The 23,708-nt window shown below is 37.2% G+C and overlaps 1 protein-coding gene across 2 annotated transcripts in view; it reads left to right on the top strand.

The window, feature by feature from the left end:
* LOC117174091 (ubiquitin domain-containing protein UBFD1-like) overlaps positions 1-13,981 on the top strand; it is a 219,206-nt gene extending 205,225 nt beyond the window's left edge. The window contains exons 4-5 of one of the 2 annotated variants that reach the window (XM_033362793.1): positions 2,309-2,411; positions 13,589-13,667. In XM_033362793.1, the coding sequence (XP_033218684.1) occupies positions 2,309-2,371 (63 nt within the window). In that variant the 3' untranslated portion in view covers positions 2,372-2,411; positions 13,589-13,667. Of the gene's footprint in view, positions 1-2,308; positions 2,412-13,588 lie in introns of both variants that reach the window. The other variant, XM_033362791.1, reaches the window with a different exon arrangement.
* Positions 13,982-23,708: the final 9,727 nt, after the last annotated feature.

Genomic DNA, 23,708 nt, shown 5'->3' with positions numbered 1-23,708 from the left:
AGAGCTCCAAGGAGATTATGTTGAAAAATAAAAAAAAATTTACCCAAAAAAAATTGTTTTTATACTTCATTCTAAGGACTTATTGAACTAACCTCGTATTTTATGAGAAAATTGCTAAAAACAATCATAAATTGTTTAGTCTATTCATGTAGACATCGAATTATCAGTATGAAATGGTATTTTGTGTACCAGAAACAATTTTCATTTTAAAAAACCGCAAAAAAATTATAATTAGCGCCAAAATTTCGCAAAACCCATTTTTTCGCTTATGGGGTTTCTTTGGGACCTTATAAAACAGACTTATGGGGGTGATTTTTGAAAAGTGATATTTTATTCGTATTCTATGGCGAACTGTTGTCACGTATTGTGTGACCTTCAATATGAATTATATCAAGATCAATAGTACTATTAAGAAAATAGAGAGAAAAGAGTTGAGAAATACAGGAGATTGAATTCCTGTCATCACTCATTCCACTCGTCTATCAGACACTCATCCCCTTTATCCTGGTGTTCAACAATTGTGGTTCAATGACGAAATATTGATCCCACGTGAACATCAGAAGATGCTTCAAACCTCCAAAGGGGAGTCGGATGTTCTGGAATGACACGTGTAAGAGGGTGGTACCTCGGTTCACCCACCCTCATATAAAAGGTTGGACTTTTTACACATCAAGTGCAGTTCGCCACCGTATCAAGTCCGAGTTCATACTCGCAGTTCGCCGCAGTTTCTCAGTCCAAAGTTAATCTCGCAGTCCGCCGAAATTTCTAATTCAACATAAGCAGTGCAGTCTGCCCCTGTCTTCAAGTCCGCTGCAATTAGCAGTACGCCGCCATTTCAAGTTTCTGAAGTAAATCTCGCGGTTTGCTGCCGTTCTTCAAGTTCACAGCAATTCGAAATCTGCTACCATTTCCAATTCGGGGCTCTCCATCCGGAAGGCCTAAGTCAACTGTCTAGGAACTCATCAGCAAATACCAGAGTCACAAGTGGTTCAAAGGGGGATGAATACTTACAGACCAGTCCTCGCAGCATAAAAATCAATCTTTTACCAAGGTATAAGTCCCTCTCTCTTTTCTCTCTCTCTCTCTCTTCCGCAATCTTACTCATTATTTCTCTCTCTCGCTCTCGAAATTCTTCGCTATCCTCTTCCTCAATTTAGATGTCTGTGTGTGTGGGGGGGGGGGGCGCAACACTGTGAAGAGAAATGTTGTGTTTCAACTCGATTCAGATTATATTGAGGATTCTGAATAAAATTTAGTAAAACATTTTTTTTCTTATGATAAATACGTGGCAAACTTCATAGGGCTCGCGGCACCTCTAAATAGCTTTTAATTTTGTTGTTAAATCAAACAAGTGTATTTATTTTTGTTTTGATTGGAACAAATTTGCGGCCGTCATTCATAAAAATTCGTGAAAAAAAACATATCAATGCATTTTTGGACCACCCTAGTGTCGCATACTATTTTTTATCTCGGCAGTCAAATGAATACCCTAAATATCCTGAGTAAAAATGTTACGGTCATTGCTAAAAAGTGCTATTTTAGGTATCGTTCGCAATACTTAAAATGGCACTTATTATGGCGTTGAGATAAAAATAATTTTTTTCCCAACCGATGTTATTATCTGCCCTTGTTCATAATGTAAAAATTAGTATTTCAAAATCCTCGTGTTAATAACATTTAAATTTATTATATCTAAATAAAATGATGGTAATAATACGTCCTCTCAATAAGAAATTACCAAGACTTACATTGGCGTAATATTGGACGAAACTTGGGGTGCCAACGCCTTGTGCGTGGCCAGTGTTGGTGAATCATTGGGTCAATGATAGATTTCCCAATTGGCCACTATGTCGTATTACATGTTGCAAGTTCAGAACGATTCCGTAGGGTGCACAATACCTAACCTTCCTCACAGACGCCCCCCTCCAGAACTTTTGGAAGATGTTCCACTTGCTGTTCGCTTGAACATCATTTTTCAACATGATGGATGTCCAGCTCATCGATCCGCAGCAGTTGAACGATTTATAAATGAGCAGTATGTGCTAACAGTTGATTGGATACAAAACAATAAATCAAAAGCATATTCGGTGGCCAGCAAGGTAATATTTGCATTTTCAAATTGTGAAAAATGAAATTTGCAAAATGTAAATCAATACATTCTACATTCGATTGAATTATTTTATGTACACTGTGGCAGTTTGGAATATTTTATAGATCATGTGACTTTCTTTTCCTTCTTTGATTAATAAAGAAACTAATTCATTGCCATATAATTAAATTCCTAATAAAGTTATAATGTAATTTCCAGATCTCCTTATCTCACACCACTGGACTTCTTTTTCTGGGGGCACATGAAAGGTGTCGTTTATAAAGATCCACTTCCTAGAGATGAAAATGAAGCGGAAATGGAGGTAATTGTACGACTCTATGGGACAGTAGCGATGTTAGAAGAAGAAATAGTACAGAGGTCTACGCAAAGTGTTTTAAAACGAGCCCAAGCTTGCTTTAATGCTGGAGAATTTCAATTCGAGCCATCGATGTAAAGTTTGCATTTTACATTAGAAGACCAGGAAACATAGTATACACTAGCTAAAATTTGATCGCTAATGTTTCCACTTCATTTGCATTTACAATTTTATTGCATTTATTTGAATTCCTTATAGAAAGTCAAAATAAAACATTATTAATAGGCCAATCAAAATGTCTCGAATGAAGAAGCCTTTTCTATTCTTGTTTGTACTTGGAATTATGTTACTGAAATCAGTTTTTCTGTTTAAAACCGATTTTTCAAATTATATGCATTACCACAACTTCTACACTGTTCAATACAATGTCTCAATATCATAGGTAAATCAGTTTGTCTCGAATCAAGAAATCTTTTCCATTTCTACATTAATGTTGAATTATATTCATGAGAGAAGTTTAACTATAAAAACTTATTTTCCAATTATTATACATGGCCATAACTTCCTTTCTTTTTAATAAAATGTATTTCTTCGTATTTATAGGTCATTCGGTTTATCCTGAGTCAAGGAATCTTGTATATTTTTACGTCAACTTTGAATTATGTTAATGAAAAAACTTTTATTACAAAAATCTCAGATTAAAAATATGACAAAGTGCTAAAAAAGGTAATAATAAATAATATTTTTGGAATTCTTTAGTCAGGTTTGAGATATTTGTTTATAAAATAAGCCCTCCAAATTTCACCAATTTATCTACAGGCGTCTTCAAGTTATCGTGTTCCGAAAGAATTGAAAAAACTACACACACACATCCGTACCATTGTTTAGGACATTGTATTAGTATTTTTTAATTAATGAAAGTTCAATTGAACGAATTTAGAAAATTAGACATTTTTAACTTTAAAAAGCTTCCTCGTTCGAGGAAGCAATAAAATATTAGTTATGAACATACTGTGATAGACAAGTATTACCAAACGTTGTTATGTTGAAGCTTTTATCAATTCGGATATTTTTCGTTTTTTCACAGTAGACAAAAATATGTCTCTAACAAACCTTGAAGAAGTTTTCAATCGATCTTAGTGCAAGAGCGGTTTTAAGAGGATGTTAGTATATCATCTCCTGGGTCCTTAAATTGTGTAAAAAACAATGCGGCGAAAAATTAGTATTACTTCAAAAATTTGTCCTTCCTTATTAAGTGGAGATAAAAAAATACTGTTAACAGTGCGACCTTAAACTTTGATCACTTCGGAAATCTGTCGTTCTTTCGTAGTAAGAGATAAAAAAATATCTATAAAACCCCTTAAATTAAATATATATCGGTATTACTGCGAAGCAGCTTTCTTACGAATATTATACCATTATTCCCTGGATCATTCAATTAATAAAAAACTCTTTGGGCTAAAAACTTGTACAACTTGGACATTTTTTGTTCCTTCTTTGTAGGAGATGAAAAAATGTTCCTAGCATCACTTGATATTGTTATAGTATTACTTCTGGATCTTTAAATTATTAAAAAAATAAGTGGGGCCAAAAACTTTGATTACTTCGTAAATTTTGCCTTGAATCCTACCAGGAGATGAACAAATATTCCTAAAACCCCTTAAATTAAACATTAATCGATCTCATTGCAAGGGTAGGGTTTAGAACATGTTCAGATATCACTCGCTGGGTCATTGAGTTGACGGATAAATGAGTAGGGCTCAAATCTTTAATCACTTCGGAAATTGTATGATCTTTCTCTGTAGGAAACTGAAGTTTGCAAAGTTTATGATAAACGAAAAAGAAGAACGAAAAAAATTGTTTTCTCAAACCAGCAAAAGTCTAGGCAAATATTTTTTTTATAATCATTTCATTCACTGCCTAAATATCGCCAAAAAAAACTTACATCCCCCTTGCTAATGTGAAACACGTCAGTTAAACCCCTGAAAATTAAAATATGCACCAAAACTACAATACATGATTCGAAAGTCTGAAATTTTCTTTTTTTGTTTAATCCCTATCCATCAAATGAAATAATTTAATGAATGAAAATTGCATACTTCCAAGAGGATGATACATTTTCGGTGATCTTTATGGGTCCAATGAAATAATTTCGTGGAAGAAAATTGCATATTTTTGTATTTTTGGTGAAATTTGTAAGTATAAGGGGATGTAGTGTGGTATGTTTAAAAATATCTAGGGGGTAAAACTTTCTACACAAAATTTGTGCATCGAATAAATAATTTTGCAGAAAAAATTGCAACCTTTAGATTTATTTAATTTTTGGTGATCTTTCAGATTTGTGAGGGATAAATTGAGGTGTGTTCCACTTTAGCAAGGGGAATGCGACTTCCTGAGCAATCTTTGTGCACGGAATAAAATAGTATTGTAAAATAAAATTGCAAACTTTCGACTTATTGTATTCTTGGTGATGTTTTCAATTTGTGAGGGATTTATGTTCTTTTTTTACAATGCGCGTAATGCTTTTAGATACACGTTTTTCTGACAAAAAAATCAGTTTGAGAAATTAAAAAAAAAATTTAACAACAAAGTCAACAATATTTTCCCCAACTTCTGAAATTTACCCTTTCGTAATTTTTAAAACAAATTATCAAGCGAAAGCAAGTTTCTTCTGGATTGTCAAGTGACTGATTAGATTAGAATGTTATAAGTTAATTTAATACGATGGTTAAAACCTCCTGCGATGATGTTGTAGGTATACAATTACGAGCAGTCACGAGCGTTGCAGGTGACAACAGTCACCTCTGGATACTCTTTTAGAGCTATCATCTGCCACTCTACGGGTCTTTAGTCGTTCGCTTCCTAATGGTCAGGAAAGTTTATTACAATGCGAGAGGTGTTTAATAAAACCGCCTTATGAGCTGCTCCCAACACCATACTGACCCCTACATGTTCAAGATGTTCAGTGCATCTTGCGTGCACATTGCCTGTAGCCGAAATCACAATGGGATGCATAGATGCCTTCATTCACTTCATGCCTTAACTCGCTATACTTGTGGATCTTGGTTGTACAGGTTGTACAGGTACATCACAATGTCAGGTCGATTGGCCCGGATGTAATGATACGTTTAGATAGTAGCATCCCAATATGAGATGTAATCTTCGCTTTCTAAAACGGGTATTGGGATGTATCTGTAGAAGGGCATCCATTCTTTTAAAAGACCTAGGTTTAGGGCAAGTGTTTGATGTACAATGCCCGTTGCATCATTATGTCTGTGCGTATATTCTTTCTGACCCATTAAGCGACAGCCATCAATAATGTGCTCGATGGGTTCGTTCGTATCCCCAAATAATCGGCACCGGTCAACCACGTCTTGATGTAACACGTGTTTGCGATAATTCCTGGTGTTGACAACCTTGTCCTGTATTACAATGACGAACCCTTCTGTCTCTGGATACAGAACACCCTTTCTTAGCCAAATATTAGATGCCTCACTATCCACTTCACTTTGATCTAAAGTCTTGAGGTGCTCGCTATGGATGGCTTTCTGCCTCCATTGTATCTCTAATTCATCTCTGGTTTCTGCCCTGATATTCATGGCCCCATCTGAGGACAAATTTAAGGACGTGTATTCAAGATCCGCTTTACAGAGGCTACTGTAAAGCGCAACATTTCGTTTGCTGTTAAAATAGTCGTGCTTCATCATTTCTACGCGAACAATTCTGTTTAACTTTTCAAGGTCGGTGTTAGACCATTTTATGAGCCCGAAGGACTGCGTGAAAACAGGCATGGCATATGTGTTGATTGCCCTGATTTTGTTTGCTGAGATGAGGAAACTCTTCATAATCAATCTGAGTCTCGTAGTGAAGGCAGTCATTAGGCTTGTCTTAACTATCGTATGTTGAATACCCTTAGATTCAAGAATATCCAGATATTCTACATTTATCTGCAGTTTCTGGGCTAAACTAGCGTACAGCTTCAGTAAATCCATGTAAAGAAGATGGGTTATTGATGACCATCCTCAATATCATGAATTTTTAATCCATGAAACATTCTGTTCAGTGTTTTGCTCAATGGATTCAATGCTAAACAGAACCATAGTGCGCGGAAGGTGTCTTCTTGAAATATACCCTTCGTAAAGCGTATTGATCTAGTTATCCTTGGCTGTCCATAATCGAAATCCTTGATTCTTGTACGCCAGAGCCTCATCGCATGGCTTAAAAAGACAATAATGCGTGGGCAGATTTTGTGCAGTTTTAAGACTTCAAGCAAGTTGTTACGCGGCACGGAAGGAAACGCTTGCTCGTAGTTAATGCATGCCATGTGTAAGTTCCTTTGATGCTTACGAGCTTCAGTCATGGCAACAGCGTCTATAGTGACTAGATCTTTACATCCTCGCGAGTTTTTACAACATCCTTTTTGTTCTTCTGTAAGAATGTCATTCTCGTCGCAATGCGAATATACCTTATCTGCAATGATAGCTGTAAGACATTTATGAATTGTTGGAAGACAGGCTATCGGTCGAAAGTCAGATGGATTATGAGCGTCTGATTCTTTTGGTAACATATGCGTAGTACTATGAAGCATAAAACTTGGCATTAGATCTGAGTGTTCAATGATCTTCTGAAAACACCTTGCCAACGCAAGATGCACACTCGTCAGGTACTTGTACTAAAAGTTGTGCACCATGTCCGCACCTGGAGCTTTCCAATTACTAGCCCTTTTCAAGACCGCTGAAACATCTAAAGCTGTGATGTTTGTCAGTTGCATTTCAGGGCCATTGCTTGTCCTTGCTGGTTATTTAGCTTTACTCTCAGTTCACGATAGAACCTTCTTTCATCTGTCTGAAAGTTTTGATTGTGTTCCCTTCGTGCACTACTTTTCTTGTACCGACGTAGTCTGGCAGTCAGAACATCAAGTCTTTGTTGTTGAGAGTCTAAAATTTCATCCAAAATTGCCGGTGTTAATGTCTCGATGTTCCGAGGGTGGATGATTTTAGTAACATGGTTTATCAGCTTTCTGATTCTATTTCCTTTTTTATTGAGTTAATCGACCCAATTTGTATCTTACTTTGCTGACATCCATTTCCAACCTGATCTTTCGTGGTGGATCTCGATCCCTTGATAGGACAAAAACTGCTTTTCTAGGCCTAGTTTTCCGGCCCAACGTTCTAACGGTTGCCACAGCTGCACAGTATACAAGAGTTTGCACCTCTAACGCAGTTTTTGCTACCTTCAAATACGTAGAAGAACCTAAGAACACTAAGAAGAACACTAAGAACACGGAGTGACCCAAGGACTACCGCCTTCTGCATTTTTCCCGGAAGTGTTTTAGCATATTGTTGACACGCAGGGATGCTTTTTAGGCTATTAGCGAGTGAAAGCTTGGCACCTCCAAGAGCGCCGATGATAAGGACGATTAGTTTAACAGCATATTCCGGGTACAATCGTTGCAACTTCCTTATAAGGTCTCGATACCTCTCTTTCTTTTCATTCTCCTAGGGTATGATTTTTTTGTCAGCTGGTGCCGAAAATTCGATAACGAACATGGTTTGCTTCTTGAAGTCAAGAAGAACCATGTCAGGCCTCGAGTGAGCAACAGAAACAATTGTCGAGAATATAATGTTCCAGTATATGCGGCACATCTCATTCTCGACAATTGACTCAATTTCCCCAGAAGCATTTAAAGGAGCGATATTAAGGTTAATGCCGTACGAGTGACAGAGATGGTAATAAAGCACTCTTAGTGCCGCATTGTTCCTTTAAATGTAGGACGTTCCCGCGTAAGTTGGACAACTAGATAGTATGTGAGCTAAATGCTCGGGGTGTGCATGGCACGCCCTGCAACTATCATCAGGAATGTCTTAGCTCAAAATGTGGCGACAGTATGTTAAGGTGGAAATGACATCGTCTTGGCATGCACAAATGGAACCCTCCGTACCAGACTTCAGTCCGAGCGATTTAAGGAAAGCAAACGTTATCTGACGAGACATTGACTGATCCTTTACATTTCTGTGGAAGATACCTTGCATCCTCTTATCGAGTAGCTGTTCACGAAACACTCTTTTGCCCACTTCTTCGTGATTCCTGACCATTTTAAGAAGAGGGTCTCTTCCATTTGCAACTCTATGTGGTGTACCCAGAATAATTCTGTTGTGAAGACATTCAAGACTCAATATTCCGTGACCAACTTAACGGCGTGGCATGTACAGTCACGGAACGGAAGACTTAAGATGCATGCTTTTGTTCATGTGCATGACCTTTCTTGTCCCGATATCAAGGGATCTGAGCTCGTTCTTCGTCCATGGAACTACTCCAAATGAATAGAGTACTACCGGGACGGCAAGCATGTTCGTTCCAGATAATTTGTTCATCGCCGACAGTTCGGAAGACCAAATCTGCCGGATTAGACGTTTGTATCTGCTTCGGAGAGTATCCTTAATACATATCATATTCTGAATGCGGCTCTGTGGCACGGCCAGGTATGTATAAGTCTCTCCAGCGCAAACGTGTCGTATAGCGCTTCTATCAACGGGCTCAGGATCTTTAGGGATGCCATTAAGTTTTCCTCGCTTCAAATAAACCTTCGCGCATTTGTCTAAGCCAAATTCCATTCCAATTTCCTTAGTATATCGTTCGACAATCCCTAGAGCTACATGTAGTTGCTCTTTGTTTTTAGCATGGATCTTGAGATCGTTCATGCAAAAAACATAAGTGACCTTGTACTTTCGATCTGCTAGTTTGCCGGACAAGTACCCGTCGAAATGGCAAAGTGCTAAAGATACTGCCAATAATGTAAGGCAAAGGAGGAGTGGGCTCATGGTGTCGCCCTGAAAGACACCTCTCTGAAAGGTGACCTTGTTAGTTGTCACACGATTTTTTCCAGATGAGATAGTAAATCTGGTTTTTTCAAAGCAGCATCAATCTCTCTATGCACCTAACTATTTGCGGATGAACCTTGAAGGTTTTCAAAAGACAAATGATAAGTCTATGGGAGGTCGAATCGAAAGCTTTCCGATAATCAATCATTCTTTATCAGGTGTTATGAGGGCATCACATAGCTCCTTGAAGCTATTTATATTTTCTGAGTCTTCGTCCAGCCTATGCTGCACTTCGTAGACCTCTTCAAAATACTTCGACCTCCTCTGGTTTGGGCGGGTGTTCGACAGTAACTGGAGGGTCTTAGAAGAGTCGAGATGGGTCAGAGAGAAACTGTTGATTTTCTTTGACACACCTCTCCCTCGGCTTTAGACTTCTCTTAGCGTCAGATAGTATCCGTATTCTCTCAACAATATGCTACCTGCCAGATGTAATGTAGTTAATCACACACTGAATACGTGACGCGTACTGTCTTGCCCAGCCTGTCTTTATGGCAAGTTGATGCATTCGTCTTTTGGTCTTATGATCAACTGTCGGTTTTGTTTCACGGTTCGCATCGGCCAAAGCTCTCGCTGCATTATACACACAATAATTGATAGCTCAGAGGACGGATTGTCCGGAAAAATGTCCAAGAGGTTCGTCATCCATTTTAGCCAGATCTTTAGGCTTGAGAGAAACCGTCTTGTTCTAGCTGTGGTAGAGTAGGCGTTCCTCTTACATAGCCCCTTTTTCGGAGTAGTTCAGCATGGTTTCGCAGACGTTGCTGCGAAAAGTGCGATAACTCCGGGTGCTTCTCGCACCACCGAGCATGCAGCCGTGCCATGTAACCCCGTTTAGGGGCCACACTCGCATCGTAGCACTCTAGCAAGTCATGATTTAGTCGCTCCGTCCATCTAAAGGTCACGAGATCTATTCGATCCATCGCATTGAATCCATTTTCATTGGCTCCCCCAGCTCTAGAGTGGTCGGCATTGTTCGCCGACTCATTGTCGGGAGCCCTGCGCGTTCTGTTGTTTTGAACCGCACTTATTACAACTATGTTTGGTGTTGTCATTGTTGTCCCCGCGAGAAGCTAGGGAAAGGGGTTCGTCCATCCTTGAAGAGCCCCGCATGCATGGATAAGGCTGCGTAATCTTAGAGGTCGCCCGGTATCCCAGAGTCACCGTACTAGACACCTCACCCAGGTGCCATTCAGCTTTCGGCACGGTTTTCGCACCTCAGCTTGAGGGTTAATTCCTTTAGGACCACCCCTGGATAATTGTCCACGACTGCCTATTGATTTTGTAACTATATTCAGTACAAACCCTTGGTACAGGGACCCTCTATCCGCAACCCGAGGACGCTTTCGGTGGTTTTGTCATAGGCCCTTCGGTTTGATTTTAGAGGAATAAAAAAAATATATATATATATATATATATATTCGATTCCCAGCTGATGCACCATTCGGTTCGGTTTTGATTCCTCTAGAATCAAAACGAAGGGCCTATGACAAAGCCACCGAACTCTTCCTCGAGTTGCAGATAGAGTGTCCCTGTACCAAGGGTTTCTGTTGAATATGGTTACAAAAATAAATAGGCAGTCGCGGACAATTGTCTAGGGGTGGTCCCGAAGGAATTAACCCCCAAGCGTAGGTGTGAAAACCGTGACGAAAACTGAATGGGACCTGGGTGAGGTGTCTATAACGGTAACTCTGGGATACTGGGCGACTTCTAAGAGTACGAAGCCTTATCCTTGCATGCGGGGCTCTTCAAGGATGGACGAACCCCTTTCCCTAGCTTCTCGTGGGGACAACAATGACAACACCAAACATGGTTGTAGTAAGTGCGGTTGAAAACAACAGAACTCGCAATGGATCGGCGAACAATGCCGACCACTCTAGAGCTGGGGGAGCCAATGAAAATGGATTCAATGCAATGGGTCGATTAGATCTCGTAACCTTTAGATGGACGGAGCGGCTGAATCATGACTTGCTAGAGTGCTATGATGCGAGTATGGCCCCTGAACGGGGTTACATGGCACGACTGCATGCTCGGTGGTGCGAGAAACACTCGGAGTTATCGCACTTTTCGCAGCAACGTCTGCGAAACCATGCTGAACTACTCTGAAAAAGGGGCTATGTAAGCGGAACGCCTACTCTACCACAGCTAGAACAAGCCGGCAACAAAGAAAGAGAGGCGACACTAAGAACAACCGCGGGCGGGCATCCAATAGATGAAGAGCGATGCTTTACGACCCGGAGAAACATCAACACCAAGGTTTCTCTCAAGCCTAAAGATCTGGCTGAAATGGATGACGAGCTTCGTGGACATTTTTCCGGAGAATCCAACCTCTGGGCTATCAATTATTGTGTGTATAATGCAGCGACAGCTTTGGCCGATGCGAACCGTAAAACAAAACCAACGGTTGATCATAAGACCAAAAGACGAATGCATCAACTTGCCATAAAGATAGGCTGGGCAAGACAGTACGCGTCACGCATTCAGTGTGTGATTGACTACATAACATCTGGCAAGAAAGCCAACAGTTTCTCTCTGGCCCAATTTTTTATTTATTATTTAATTTAATTTTTTTATTATATTTTTTTATTTTATTTTCTTTGCCTTGATAAGGGTGCTGTATGAGTGCCGAAACGTTTGTGATTATTTTTACAAATGTTTTTTATTGCGATTTGATAATGATGGAAAAAACACGAAAGAAATAAAAAAGAGAAGAAAGGGGATTTTGTTGGTTGCCGTCTTATTTACTTTCCTCTTTTTTATTTCTGGCCAGAAGGAGGGATTTTTTTTATTCATTAGGAGGAAGCAGTTTTTTATCTTTTTCAGATTGCAATACGAACATTTTGTTTGTGGAAGGTTTGCTTTTTTAACTTTCACTTGATTCTTAGGAGATAATGCGCAGTTGTCAGGGAGAAAGCACCGTGGCAGTGTTCCTGTGCCTGCCGACTAAAACTTTCATTTTCATTTTATTTCAATTTTACTTAATTTTATTTTAATTTAATTTTAATTTAATTTTTATTTAATTTTATTTTTTATTTCCTTATACAATTTTCTGTGCCTTAATAAGAGTGCTATATGAGTGCCGAAACGTTGGAGACTATTTCTCCAAATTTTTTTATTGTGATTCGATAATGATGGAAAAAATTATCAAAGAAATAAAAAAAAGAGAAGGAAGGGGATTCGGTTGGGTGCCTTCTTATTTTTCATTCCACTTTTTTATTTCTGGCCAGAAGGAGGGAACATTTTTTTCTTTTATTTTTTAAGAGGAAGAAATTTTTTCTCCTTTTTGAGATTGCAATGGGACCATTTTGTGGTGTTTGTCCTTTGGTCGTTATATTCTTGGTTTTTATTTCAGGAATTCTTCACATAAACAGTTATAATCTTAAGAAAAAATGTTTTCAACAAATAATTTGTTTATAAATTTGTTTAGAAATCAGGCTCAACAACTCTCTTAGAAATCTCAACAGCTTTTTTAAATAACATTTTTCTTTGCTCAAATCTGTGAATATTTGTGGTCTGCACGTTATTTTCAACCAGAGCAGTAATTTTTTCCGCACTGTGGGGCAGGAATTAGAAAATGAGGTCATATGAACACCTATCTAACACAACGCTGCTGAAGGTTGGTGTCCCTCTCAGCATAAAACACTAACCAGCTAACACTAACAAGAAGCTTTAACCAAAAGAGAATCCACTACCACAAAATTACTGTTGTCGATGCTTTGACCTTTCGTTTAAAAAAATCTTTGCACAAGTGTAAGATATATCCAAAGACCGAGCGCGAAGCGCTCATGCATTACTTATACATTATCGACCGTATTATCTATTTATTACTGAATTTTTAGATGAAATTTTGCACTAGGTAAGGAGGTATTGTAATTTCTCCGTATTTTAATGTCTGTATTTAAATGTATTACGAATTTTTGTCAGGACTTGTCCTTTTTTAAAAAGGAAAAAGACATTCTCATGAGTAAAGAGAATGCTTTTGGAATTTCTGTTAGGTAATCCTGGGCCTTCACCATCAGCACAAAATAAATGAGACCCTTTTTCCGCTTTATCTGAAGCAGCTACGCAATCGGATGCCATAAAGGCGTCACGTCACATAGCATAGAGGTTAATTTTAAGGGCGTCTTTAGGATGGTCGTTACCGTGTCATTTTCTAATAATGTACTTATTTCTTTCATTTATACGTTGCATGGTTACAAGATTACCCTAGTGATTTCTTATATTTAGTCTAATTTCCCGCAAATAGGACGGTGCTAAACTTGTTTGGCATAATCAGAAATTTGTCATTATTATTAAATTTTTTAGGATTCCCTGCCGGACATCCCACTAGCTGGAATGCTAAACAAATCCGGTGGCAAAGTCAGGTTGACATTTAAATTGGAACAGGATCAATTATGGATTGGCACAAAAGAAAGAACAGACAAAATTCCAATGAATTCGATAAAGGGCATCCACAGTGAACCAATGCATGATCATCCAGAATATCACATTATGGTAGTACAAAGTTTACCTAAAAATAAAGTCATATTGATGGAAATTCGAGAACATCGTAAAATATTCCATAATTCGTAATTTTGTTAAGGACTTTTCCGGTTTTCTAATGTTATTGATTTAGATAGCAGAGATAATAATGCAAGCATGTTTTGAGTTAGTACTAAACCTTTTTCCCGACTGAATGAATAAATGCTTAAATAACGATTATCTTAGTCGGCTAAAATAAAATATTATTACATAAAATATCATATATAGCTTCTTCCATAACGTATACTGATTAAATTACACGGGCCCACTCAACAAGTGCCATGCGCCAGAGGTCAGAGGTCCCCAGCACCTCAAGGTTTCTACTAAAAAGCGGAAGGTGCGCTAAAAAATCATATTTTCCGAGTATGAAGTTACAGTTGGTATAGAAATCATCTGTAAAAAGAACATCATTATGTATTAATGTATTTTAGTGCGCTGAATGCGAATCTGAGTCTATTTCCCCACCCCCCAGCTTCCAGGGGTAGCTTCTAGCTTCAAACATTCAACTATAAAATTCAACTTTGTCGGATATAAAATAACTTTTGGTACTGAAATCGTCTGGAACCAGGTCAGAGCATGATTCGTTTATGTATTTTAGTTCGCTTACATGGTATCTGACATTAGTTTCACCACATCTCGTCAGAGATTTTCTACAAACACGTCAATTTCCCTGGGAAATCAGCTTTGTCGGGTGAAAAATAACTTTCGATATTAAAATCGTCTAAAAGCAAAACATAGCATAATGTCTTTACGCATTACCCTTTGCATTCAAATTATCTGAAAATAGTTCAGAGCAGTACATCTTTATGTATATTTGTCCACTGAACACGATTTTGACATAAGTCCCCTCCAGCACGAAAGGGGTTTTCCCTAGACGCGGAAATTTGCCTAAAAAATCAGCTTTATCGGATATGAAAATACCTGAGATATTGAACTTATCTAGAGACGGGACAGACATGCTATCTTTATGTATTATAGTGCACTGAATACGAATGTGATATTAGTTTGTCTCCAGTATCAGAGGGTTTGTCCCTAGATACGAGAAATTTCTCGGAAAAGCAGGTTATTCATATATAGATTACTCTGGGTATAATTAATCCTTCCGGATAAATTCAATACCGAGGTTAAAATCATACCGTGAAAAGTGTATTTTCTGGAAACTTTGATGTTTGTAGGGGAAAACCCTGACATACGCGGCTGCAACCAATATCAGATTTATATTAAGCGCCAAAAATACAAAAAATAGCATATCTGACCTAGTTAGAGAAGATTTCTATACAAAGGGCAATTTGATACCTGCAAAAGATGATTTTCTGGGAAAATGCAGGCGTCTAGAGGAAACCCTAACATGGTTGCGGGCAAATAATGATCAGATTCGTATTCAGTGCACTAAAAAAACATAAAGATATCACGCCTGTTTTCAAACGATTTCAATACCATGGGTAATTCTGTAGCCGAAAAAGCTGATTTTCCAGGATATGTTTGCATCTAGGGAAAAGCTAAGACGTTATTGGGGGATAATCAATGTGTTATTCGGAATCAGCGCAACAAAATAAATTGAAAATATCATGCTCTGATCTGCTTACAGACGATTTCAATACTAAAAGTTACTACATACCTGAAAGGCTGATTTTCTAGGAAATTTTCCGCATCCAAAGAAAACTCTAAGGTGCTCGAGGAAAACTTAGTAAAATTCATATTCAGCGCATCAAAATACATAAAGATATCATGTCTCACGTGTTTCTAGATGCTGCGGTGCGGCGATAAAGCTAATGTCAGATACATATTAAACGTACCAAAATACATGAAGATATTATGCTCTCACCTGTTTCATAATGATTTTATATCAATGGTAATATATACTCAGAAAAGCTGATTCTCTATGAAATTTTGCGCTTCTAGGGTAAAAGTCTGACGTGCTGGAAAAAAATAAGGTCAAATTCGTATTCAGCACCCCAAAATACATGTAGATAATCTACTATGACCACTCGCGTATAGATTTTTTTGGCTGTGCTACACCTTTTTGAACCACGTTCGTAAATCTCTCCCCGCGCAAGTTTAATCATCTAAACAATCATGTCCTTCGGGATATCCGCAAAGGTCTTCTAAAACGTGTTTAAACGCACTGCACATTAAGCATATCTGATCTTAAATATCAGTTGAAGATTCAGGCCAGATGCTGGCGTGTGGAAGAAAACTTGTTTCATCAGAAGTTATTGGTACCATCAGGCCCCACAGTGATAAAGTTACTCGTGTTTCTTAGTGCCTTCTTCACTCTCGGGCACTTATTGGTTACTTTCTAGATGTCATGACATTGGCAAATAATGTCTTCAAGCGGATAATATCCTTAATGGCTTCCTCCAAGATGTGTCCAACCTTTTAAACTTCTCTCCAGTAAGTCTCGACTTCATCCGTCTTGGGCAGATTTTTGACAGAAACATAGGTATTGCAGAACAGGTGATGGTAGATCCTCAGTTCGTAGGCCAAGGTTCGGACCCTTTTCGTCAACGGCCAACTAAATCTTTTATAGTGAATCACACACTAATGACGGGATGCATTCTGGCTTGCTCTGAGAATCTCTTTGTTCAGTTGTTGTAATCTTCTTTTGGGCTTTTGATAAATTATTGGTTTTACCCTAAAAGTTTTAATCAGCCAGAGACTCTCGCTGCACCACATACTAAACGATTGATGGTCTAGAGATCAGACTTCTCTAAGAGACACTCACGTAGGACGGCATCCATATTAGCCAGATATTGGGGCTTAGGAGGAACGTGAATGTTAATGTTCCTCCTTGTCCTAAATCGCTAATCTGCAGGGGATGCCAGCTTGCCGCGATTGATCTTAATGGTGCTTCCTCTTCTTCGTATGCCGCTTGTTCTTGCAGCGGGTGGGGCGGCGCTTCGCGTACATATCCTTTTTGCAAGACGTGTAAACGCGATTTCGCAATGAATTTTGTGAAACGTGCAGAAGTTCTAGATATTTCTTGCACTACAGAGTTTGCATGCGCACCATAAAGCCTCTGTGAACTGGGATAATAATGAACAGGTAGCAGTTCAGCAAGTCACCCTAAAGTGGACCTGTCCACTCAGTAATATAATCGTCTCGCTGGTCGTCGTTATATTACTTTAAAAATACTTTTTAGCACTACAAACTTAGTTGTATCATTGTTATTCCCTCGAGCTGTCTACGTTTAGTGATATCATCGTTGTTCCCTTGAGCATCTAGGGAAAGGGTTCGTCCATCCTTGCAGAGCCCCCCCCCCCCCTATGCAAGAAGAAGGCTACATACTCTAGAAGATCGCCCAGTAACCGGTGGAATTCATAGGGAGCTGTTGTCATTCAAGAAACTAGCACCCTCTTCCGGCCAAATCGTGTTAACGTTTCAGCTGTAACCACATGTTACCGCTCTGAGATGAGTGGCTACCGCTTTCTGCATTTTCACCATAAATGTCTCCGCATTTCGTCGACACGCAGGGATTCTTTTCAGGCCAGGGACATTGTAAGCTTGGCACTTTCTTACACGGTACTTCTCTTTCTCTTCATCCTCCATGGCTGTGATGTCCTTTGTCAGTTGGTGCCGAAAATTCGATAACGAACAGGGCTGCTTTCTCGAATTCGCGGAGAAGTATGGCAAGCCTTGAGTACGCAACAGAAATTTTGATTCGAGAATATTCAGTTCTAGTTTATTAGGTGCTTCTCAATAAGTAATGAAGCACTCTGAGTGCCGCATTGTACCTTTGGATGTACGCTGTTCCCGCGTGAGATGACTACCAGATGTACTACAGGAGCAATCAAACCGTCTTGGCGCGTTAAATGAAACCCTCCATGCCTGAATTTAATTCGGGTGATTCAGGGAAAACCAACATTATCTTATGCGAAAACGACTGATCCTTCACATTTCTGTGGAAAAAGCCATTCATCTTCCAGTCATGCATTTTTTGTTTTAAGTTTTTCTCTGCTTTCTTAACTGTTAATCACTACTGTTTATATTCTCATATTTAATCATTATTACTGGATCTCTCACGCACTCATGCGACTATATTTTGAATAAATCAATATTTTTCACGTATTTTTTTTAAAAATAATTTAAAGCAAGATTTGTCAAAGATCGATTTTACAATTAAAGCGTTTATCTAATAATTATAGTGAATATATGACGAAAATCGCTGTTACTATGTTAAAATATACATTTGAAACTATTGATAAAAATACTGTGGTCACCAAAAAAATATGTCTATTAGAAAACTGCGGGGTGTAAATACAGTTAATTTCACAGTTTAAACTTTTGGGAAAAAGTATACGAAAACTTTTTAATTATCAACGTATACACCTGTGCTCTTCGCAACGCGAATGCTTGCACTTACGGCACGTCGTTTTCGTTTTTCTGTCGTGAATTAGTGTACCGAATTTGCATCTGACCCTTTGGTCCAATTTGAAGCTTATTGGATCAAGTGCAACAGATGCTGTGATTACTGTATTACTAATATTCATACTTTCGTCGATTCAACGTAAACACTACTGCTGGGTCTGGCACGCACTGCTGTGATCTATATTTCTTCTTTGTACGGAAAGTAATAAGCCAAACATTTTTCTAATGTGTGCTGGCAGCCCTAGTCCTAGACTATATTTCTCCACACTATTCAGTCCCAGAAACCTACGGCTTCCTAACGAAATTGTTATTCAAAAATTCACTCGGGTCTCATAGATTCTACAGTAGTGATTAAGGTTTAATTCGAGCCTTTAGGAATGAGTACTCGAAATAGATAATGTGCGTAACATGTTAAATCGAGGAACGGAGGACTTAAGATGAAAGTGTTTATTCATGTGCATATACTTTTGTGACCGGTTGTAGCAAGACTAGTAATAGAATAATAATAGAATAGTACCGGGGAGGCAAGCATGTTCATTGCAGATAATTTGTTCCTCACGGACAGTTCGAAAAACCAAATCTCTTCTATAAGCTTTGTATTCAAATTAGAGAGCATCCTTTATAAATGGTACGTCCCGAACACGGCTCTCTGATCCAAACATCATTTCACTCTCCAGAGTATATGTCTTGAGAATTCTTCTAACCAGATTCAGTTTCTCCGCATTTACAGCATAGTTATTGAGATCATCTATGTAAAATGTTTGAATGACTTTATGCTTTCGATATCGAGGTTTGTCGCACGAATACCCCTGGAAACTGCGAAATCCAAGAGATAGTGGCAATAGTGTGAGGAAAAAAGAGGCGTGGCTCATGTTATCACCCTAAAAGCCGGCTTTTTGAGGGGAACTGCTGTTCTTTGTCTCTGTTAGTTGTCATGTGCAAACCCACCTCTCGAGTAGCAGGTTTTCTCGACATCTTTCAACACCTTTCTTTGAGCCACATAGTTTATACACAAATCTCCACACAGATCCGATGGTCAGAACAATCCTCTCATTTACATCGTAGGGTCAGATAAATCGCCCTTCTATTGGAGGAGCACTGTGCATTTTTCCACAAGCTATTCTGGAATATGCCATATGGCCCGGCACGGGAATAGTTTTACATGCATCTTAATATTTTATTCATCTCTTCGGTAATATTAGATTGTTAAAGTGTCTATTTCTAACGATTTTGTCGATTACTAGCTTCTCTAGAAAATTTAATTAGCAAAATATCTTAAGTTGAAGAGGTTTTCTTCCCCTAAAACGACGTAAACATAATACTTTGCTTTTTTCCGACAAATTTGCGTAACAATTAGTTCAAAAACAACACCAAGTTACATTATATGGTAATTGACTTACTCATAATACAGTAAATGTAAAGAAAAAACGAATTTGTCACTTTTACGGTACATACGTTCAGTTCGGTAAGAAATGTAGGAAACCCGTCACTTATAGCTTATGCCCGATCAGTGGCCATCTGTAGTTCAATATCACCAAAGTCGACAGTGATTACAGTCTCATCATCCATACTTCTTACACTTACTTATACAGCCAAAAAATAATTTTTTATAGGACTGTAATATATTTGTATTATTGAACTTCGATATTTTGCAGAAAATTACTTTTTAAGGACATGTCTCTGTCATACCTGTTCAATCTTAATTATGCTCAATTCTGTAATTAAATCGAGATGTTATATAAAAAGTTAACTAAGTGTAAAATATATCATCTATACTATCTATACTATCTTATATATCTATATAAGATATATCTATCTATACGTTAAAGAACACGAGGATCCTCAAGGATCCTAAGCTTACCGCAGGTAGAAGGTAGATCTCGAAAAGTTAGTATCACTGAAGTTACTGTGAAAAGGTTATAATAATGTTTGAATTACCCCACTATAAAACGGCCTAGCGGGCCTAGGAATAGGAGTAGGGAGAGCACCACTTCTGGTCCTAATATCCCAAACCTGAGCACCGAGCACCCACTCCGGCATCCAGCGAGTTCCCACTGCAAACCTGTTCTCGGGGAAACCGTCGAGCTTTGACATCGATCGTGAGCAGCAGGTCCCACCACTGCTTTTAAGGCCATGTGACGAGAGGGTCACGTGACCAAACCTGGTCTTCGATTTTTCTTTCCCAACTTACGCCTAAACGAAATGAGGTATCGCTCTGAAAGTTTAGGAAGTGAAAGAGGAGGTAATAAAGTCCATGCCTCTGCTTTGTTCCGGTGAAAATTTTGAGAAAAAATTTTTTTTGAAGAAAATACCAGTTGAAGTTTTCTTTCCCAACTTACGTCCACACGGAATGAGATATTGTGTTAAAAATTTGGCACGATAAATAGAAGGCATGCAAGAATTTGTCTCTGGTCTTAAATAATTAGAATAGTGAAAAAAGTTTTTTTTAATTTCTATTTTGGAGAAATACCGACTGTGCTCTCGTTAAACCCTGCGAGCAATTTTCAATGTTGTCAATGGGATGTGTCATAATAATGTAACTCCAAAAATTATAATTGAAGAAGAGAACGCGCGAGCAAATTCAAATGATTTAGAAAAAAACATGGATAATCTCTCGGGCGAAAAAGAAAATAGAGGAGAAGAAATAAATCGAATTTTCAAATTGGCAACGGTTAGGAGAGAATCAGAATGGGAGCGGTACAGCTAAGTCAAGCGACAGGTGTAATCCCAAGAAGGAATAGACAAACACAAACGTATACTGAAGGTAAACCAAACCCACACAGTCAATACCGTCCTGCACACAGGCATACAATTAGCATACTGTCTCCTAATACCGAGAGTACATTAGGTAACTGAAGAATATAAAATGAGAATAGTAGCACTTTTGAAAATCAGAAATTAGGAATCAGTAAGATTGATCAAGAAATCGAGGCAAAGAGAAAAGAACTTAACAGTCTAAAAAGGAAAATAAGCGTTTAGAATTAAGTAATGTAGAAGGAGAAGAAACTGTTAAGAAAGGAAGAGCATAAATGGAGAAAGAGCAGAGAAAGCAAGAATAGGTCGCAAAACATTACGAATAGAGATAGAAAGGCAGGAAGAAGAAAACAAAAAAGTCGTTAGTAGAACTTTTGAAATTGATTCAATTCTAGAAAACAACACTGAATTTTTGAATGGTACAAAAGAACTATTTAAGTTTGAAGAAAAAAAAGTGATAAAATAAAAATAAAAGAACTTTCAGACGACGTAATAATTTTTAACGATAAAATACATCGAATTTTAAATACAACGCAACATGTAGTTAGTCAAAATAATAAGATACGAAATAATACTGTTCATTTTAGATACAGAATTATAATTCAATTAGCAAAGACACGATTAACGAAAGGAATATTTTATAAAACTTAGATGCTATTTCTAAAGAGGAAGCTTCAAGTTAATTTCAGGTTATTAGAGATAATCCTCATAATTTAAACCAATTTGTCGCAGATTTTTCATACGCATATTCAAATGAAAGATATATTAAAATACAAAGAAATAAAATAAAATGTTGCAATCAGAAAAAGGTCAAGATATTAACGCATTTGTAACAGAAATTAAAAAATAATTCGAAAAATGAATGCCACGACCAAAACTAGAATGGCAGATAAGAAAAACTTACGAGAATTTAAGATTTTAACATAAAGTCTATATTGCGAGAAAGACTTCTTCAAATTTTTCAGAATTAGAAATTTTAGGTCATGAATGGGAAACACAATTAACAAAATCTAATATAAAAGGTTAACAATTAAGTATTTTAGATAACGATGATAATAAAAATAAAGTAAAAATGATCAAGGAAATTATGAAAGTCAAAATAACATTAAGAAAGAGATTATAGATCAAAAAGAATATTATAATCAAAATCAACAAAGGAAATTTAGACCGAGATATTAAAATGAACAAAAAGACAACAGTTCCAACGAAGATTTCCAAATGGATATAAAAAATGGTTAATTCAAGATTTAAAGTAATAATTCAGGTTTTTCAAATAATCAAAGGCACCCAGGAAATCCAAGATTTATAAACACTAATAGTTTGAAAAATCATAACCCAGCTCGGGAATTATTAAATGCAATTAGGCAGCAGTTATGACACACACAGGCACATAAAAATAAAAACATTCCGCAAATAACAGCGCTTTTATTTAACACAGAAGAAAATAATAAGTCAGAAGACAAAAAAGATAATAAAGGGCAGAATAAAAATACGAAACATTCAAATGATGAAAATAGAAGGGAAAATAAAAGAGGTGAAATGAATTTAAAGTGCACAGGAATTCACGGATCCAAATTTAGGAAACCGAAATTTAAATCATGAATCACATGAACCCATTACATCCTGCAATTGCAAGAAAATATGTCATTCTCGACGTAAATAAAGAGCGAGTGTAAAATAAGTACAAATGCATATATGAAAAATAAATATAGGCAATTAGAAACAGAATTTAAAGGTTTATTCGAATCTGATAAAGAGAAAAAGGTTTCTAAATGAAAGACAGTCATCCATAAAACAGATTAAAAAACTGATTCGATAGTAGAAAAAGTAATTGGTATAATTATAGAAATAATGCTGTAGTAATTAATAATATTACACGCGTAAAAATAGAAAGGACGAAAGCTCGGGGAACAGAATTGAAACCGACCAATTTAACTGGCCATTAAATAGATGTGCAAGCCATAAGCCAATAAAACAAAGATATTATTATATGTCACCTAAAATAAGAGAATTTATGTATGAATAAGTTGATCGAGTACTTAAAAAGAAGATTATAGAACCTTGTAATAGTGGATTAAAAAATATATAACATTCAAACAGACCTTAAATAAACTAGAAATGTCGATTTTGAATGTTTTTAATTTTCAAGTAGAGTAAAGTGGTAAAATATGAAGATTACGTCTTCAACATTTAAAACAAATGAATTAAATGTTCTGAAATGATAATATAACAAAAAATCATAATTTTCAATATTCAGTATATTGTATTGGTCGTTAAATGTATGAAAAGATTATCAGTAATGAAGCTGTTAACTTTACTGTATATTTAGTCATTTATTTATTTAGAAATTCAATTAAGATGGATATATAAATTAGCTATGGAGTAAAGAAGTCAATGCATAATTCCGGATTGTCGATCAGGGTACGACTCAACCCGTTCAAAAGAGTATAAAAACGTATTTTTCTCCGTTCCAAAAAATGAGATTAAACATTGGAAACAAGCAATTAAGTGTGACAAAAAGGATTTTATCGTTAAACTTGGATATGTAGTGTGCGAAGATCACTTTTAAAAGGATAAGATAATTTGGAAGAAGGAATTTTCAGCTCCTGATGATACGTTTATGGCAGTAAGTATTACGATTTGTTTACAGTGATGTCCTTTAACATAAAATAATCGATGGTTCTTACGGTTTAATTACTACATTAATTTCTAAATTTTGATATATTCTTCTTGTTGTCTAACTTTTAGATCAGTATGGTAGTATGTAAAATTGTAGTTTTAA

This window comes from Belonocnema kinseyi, chromosome 6 (assembly GCF_010883055.1).
Source record: "Belonocnema kinseyi isolate 2016_QV_RU_SX_M_011 chromosome 6, B_treatae_v1, whole genome shotgun sequence".
Classification (NCBI taxonomy): Eukaryota; Metazoa; Arthropoda; class Insecta; order Hymenoptera; family Cynipidae; genus Belonocnema; species Belonocnema kinseyi.
This window is presented reverse-complemented; position numbering and strand designations above follow the sequence as displayed.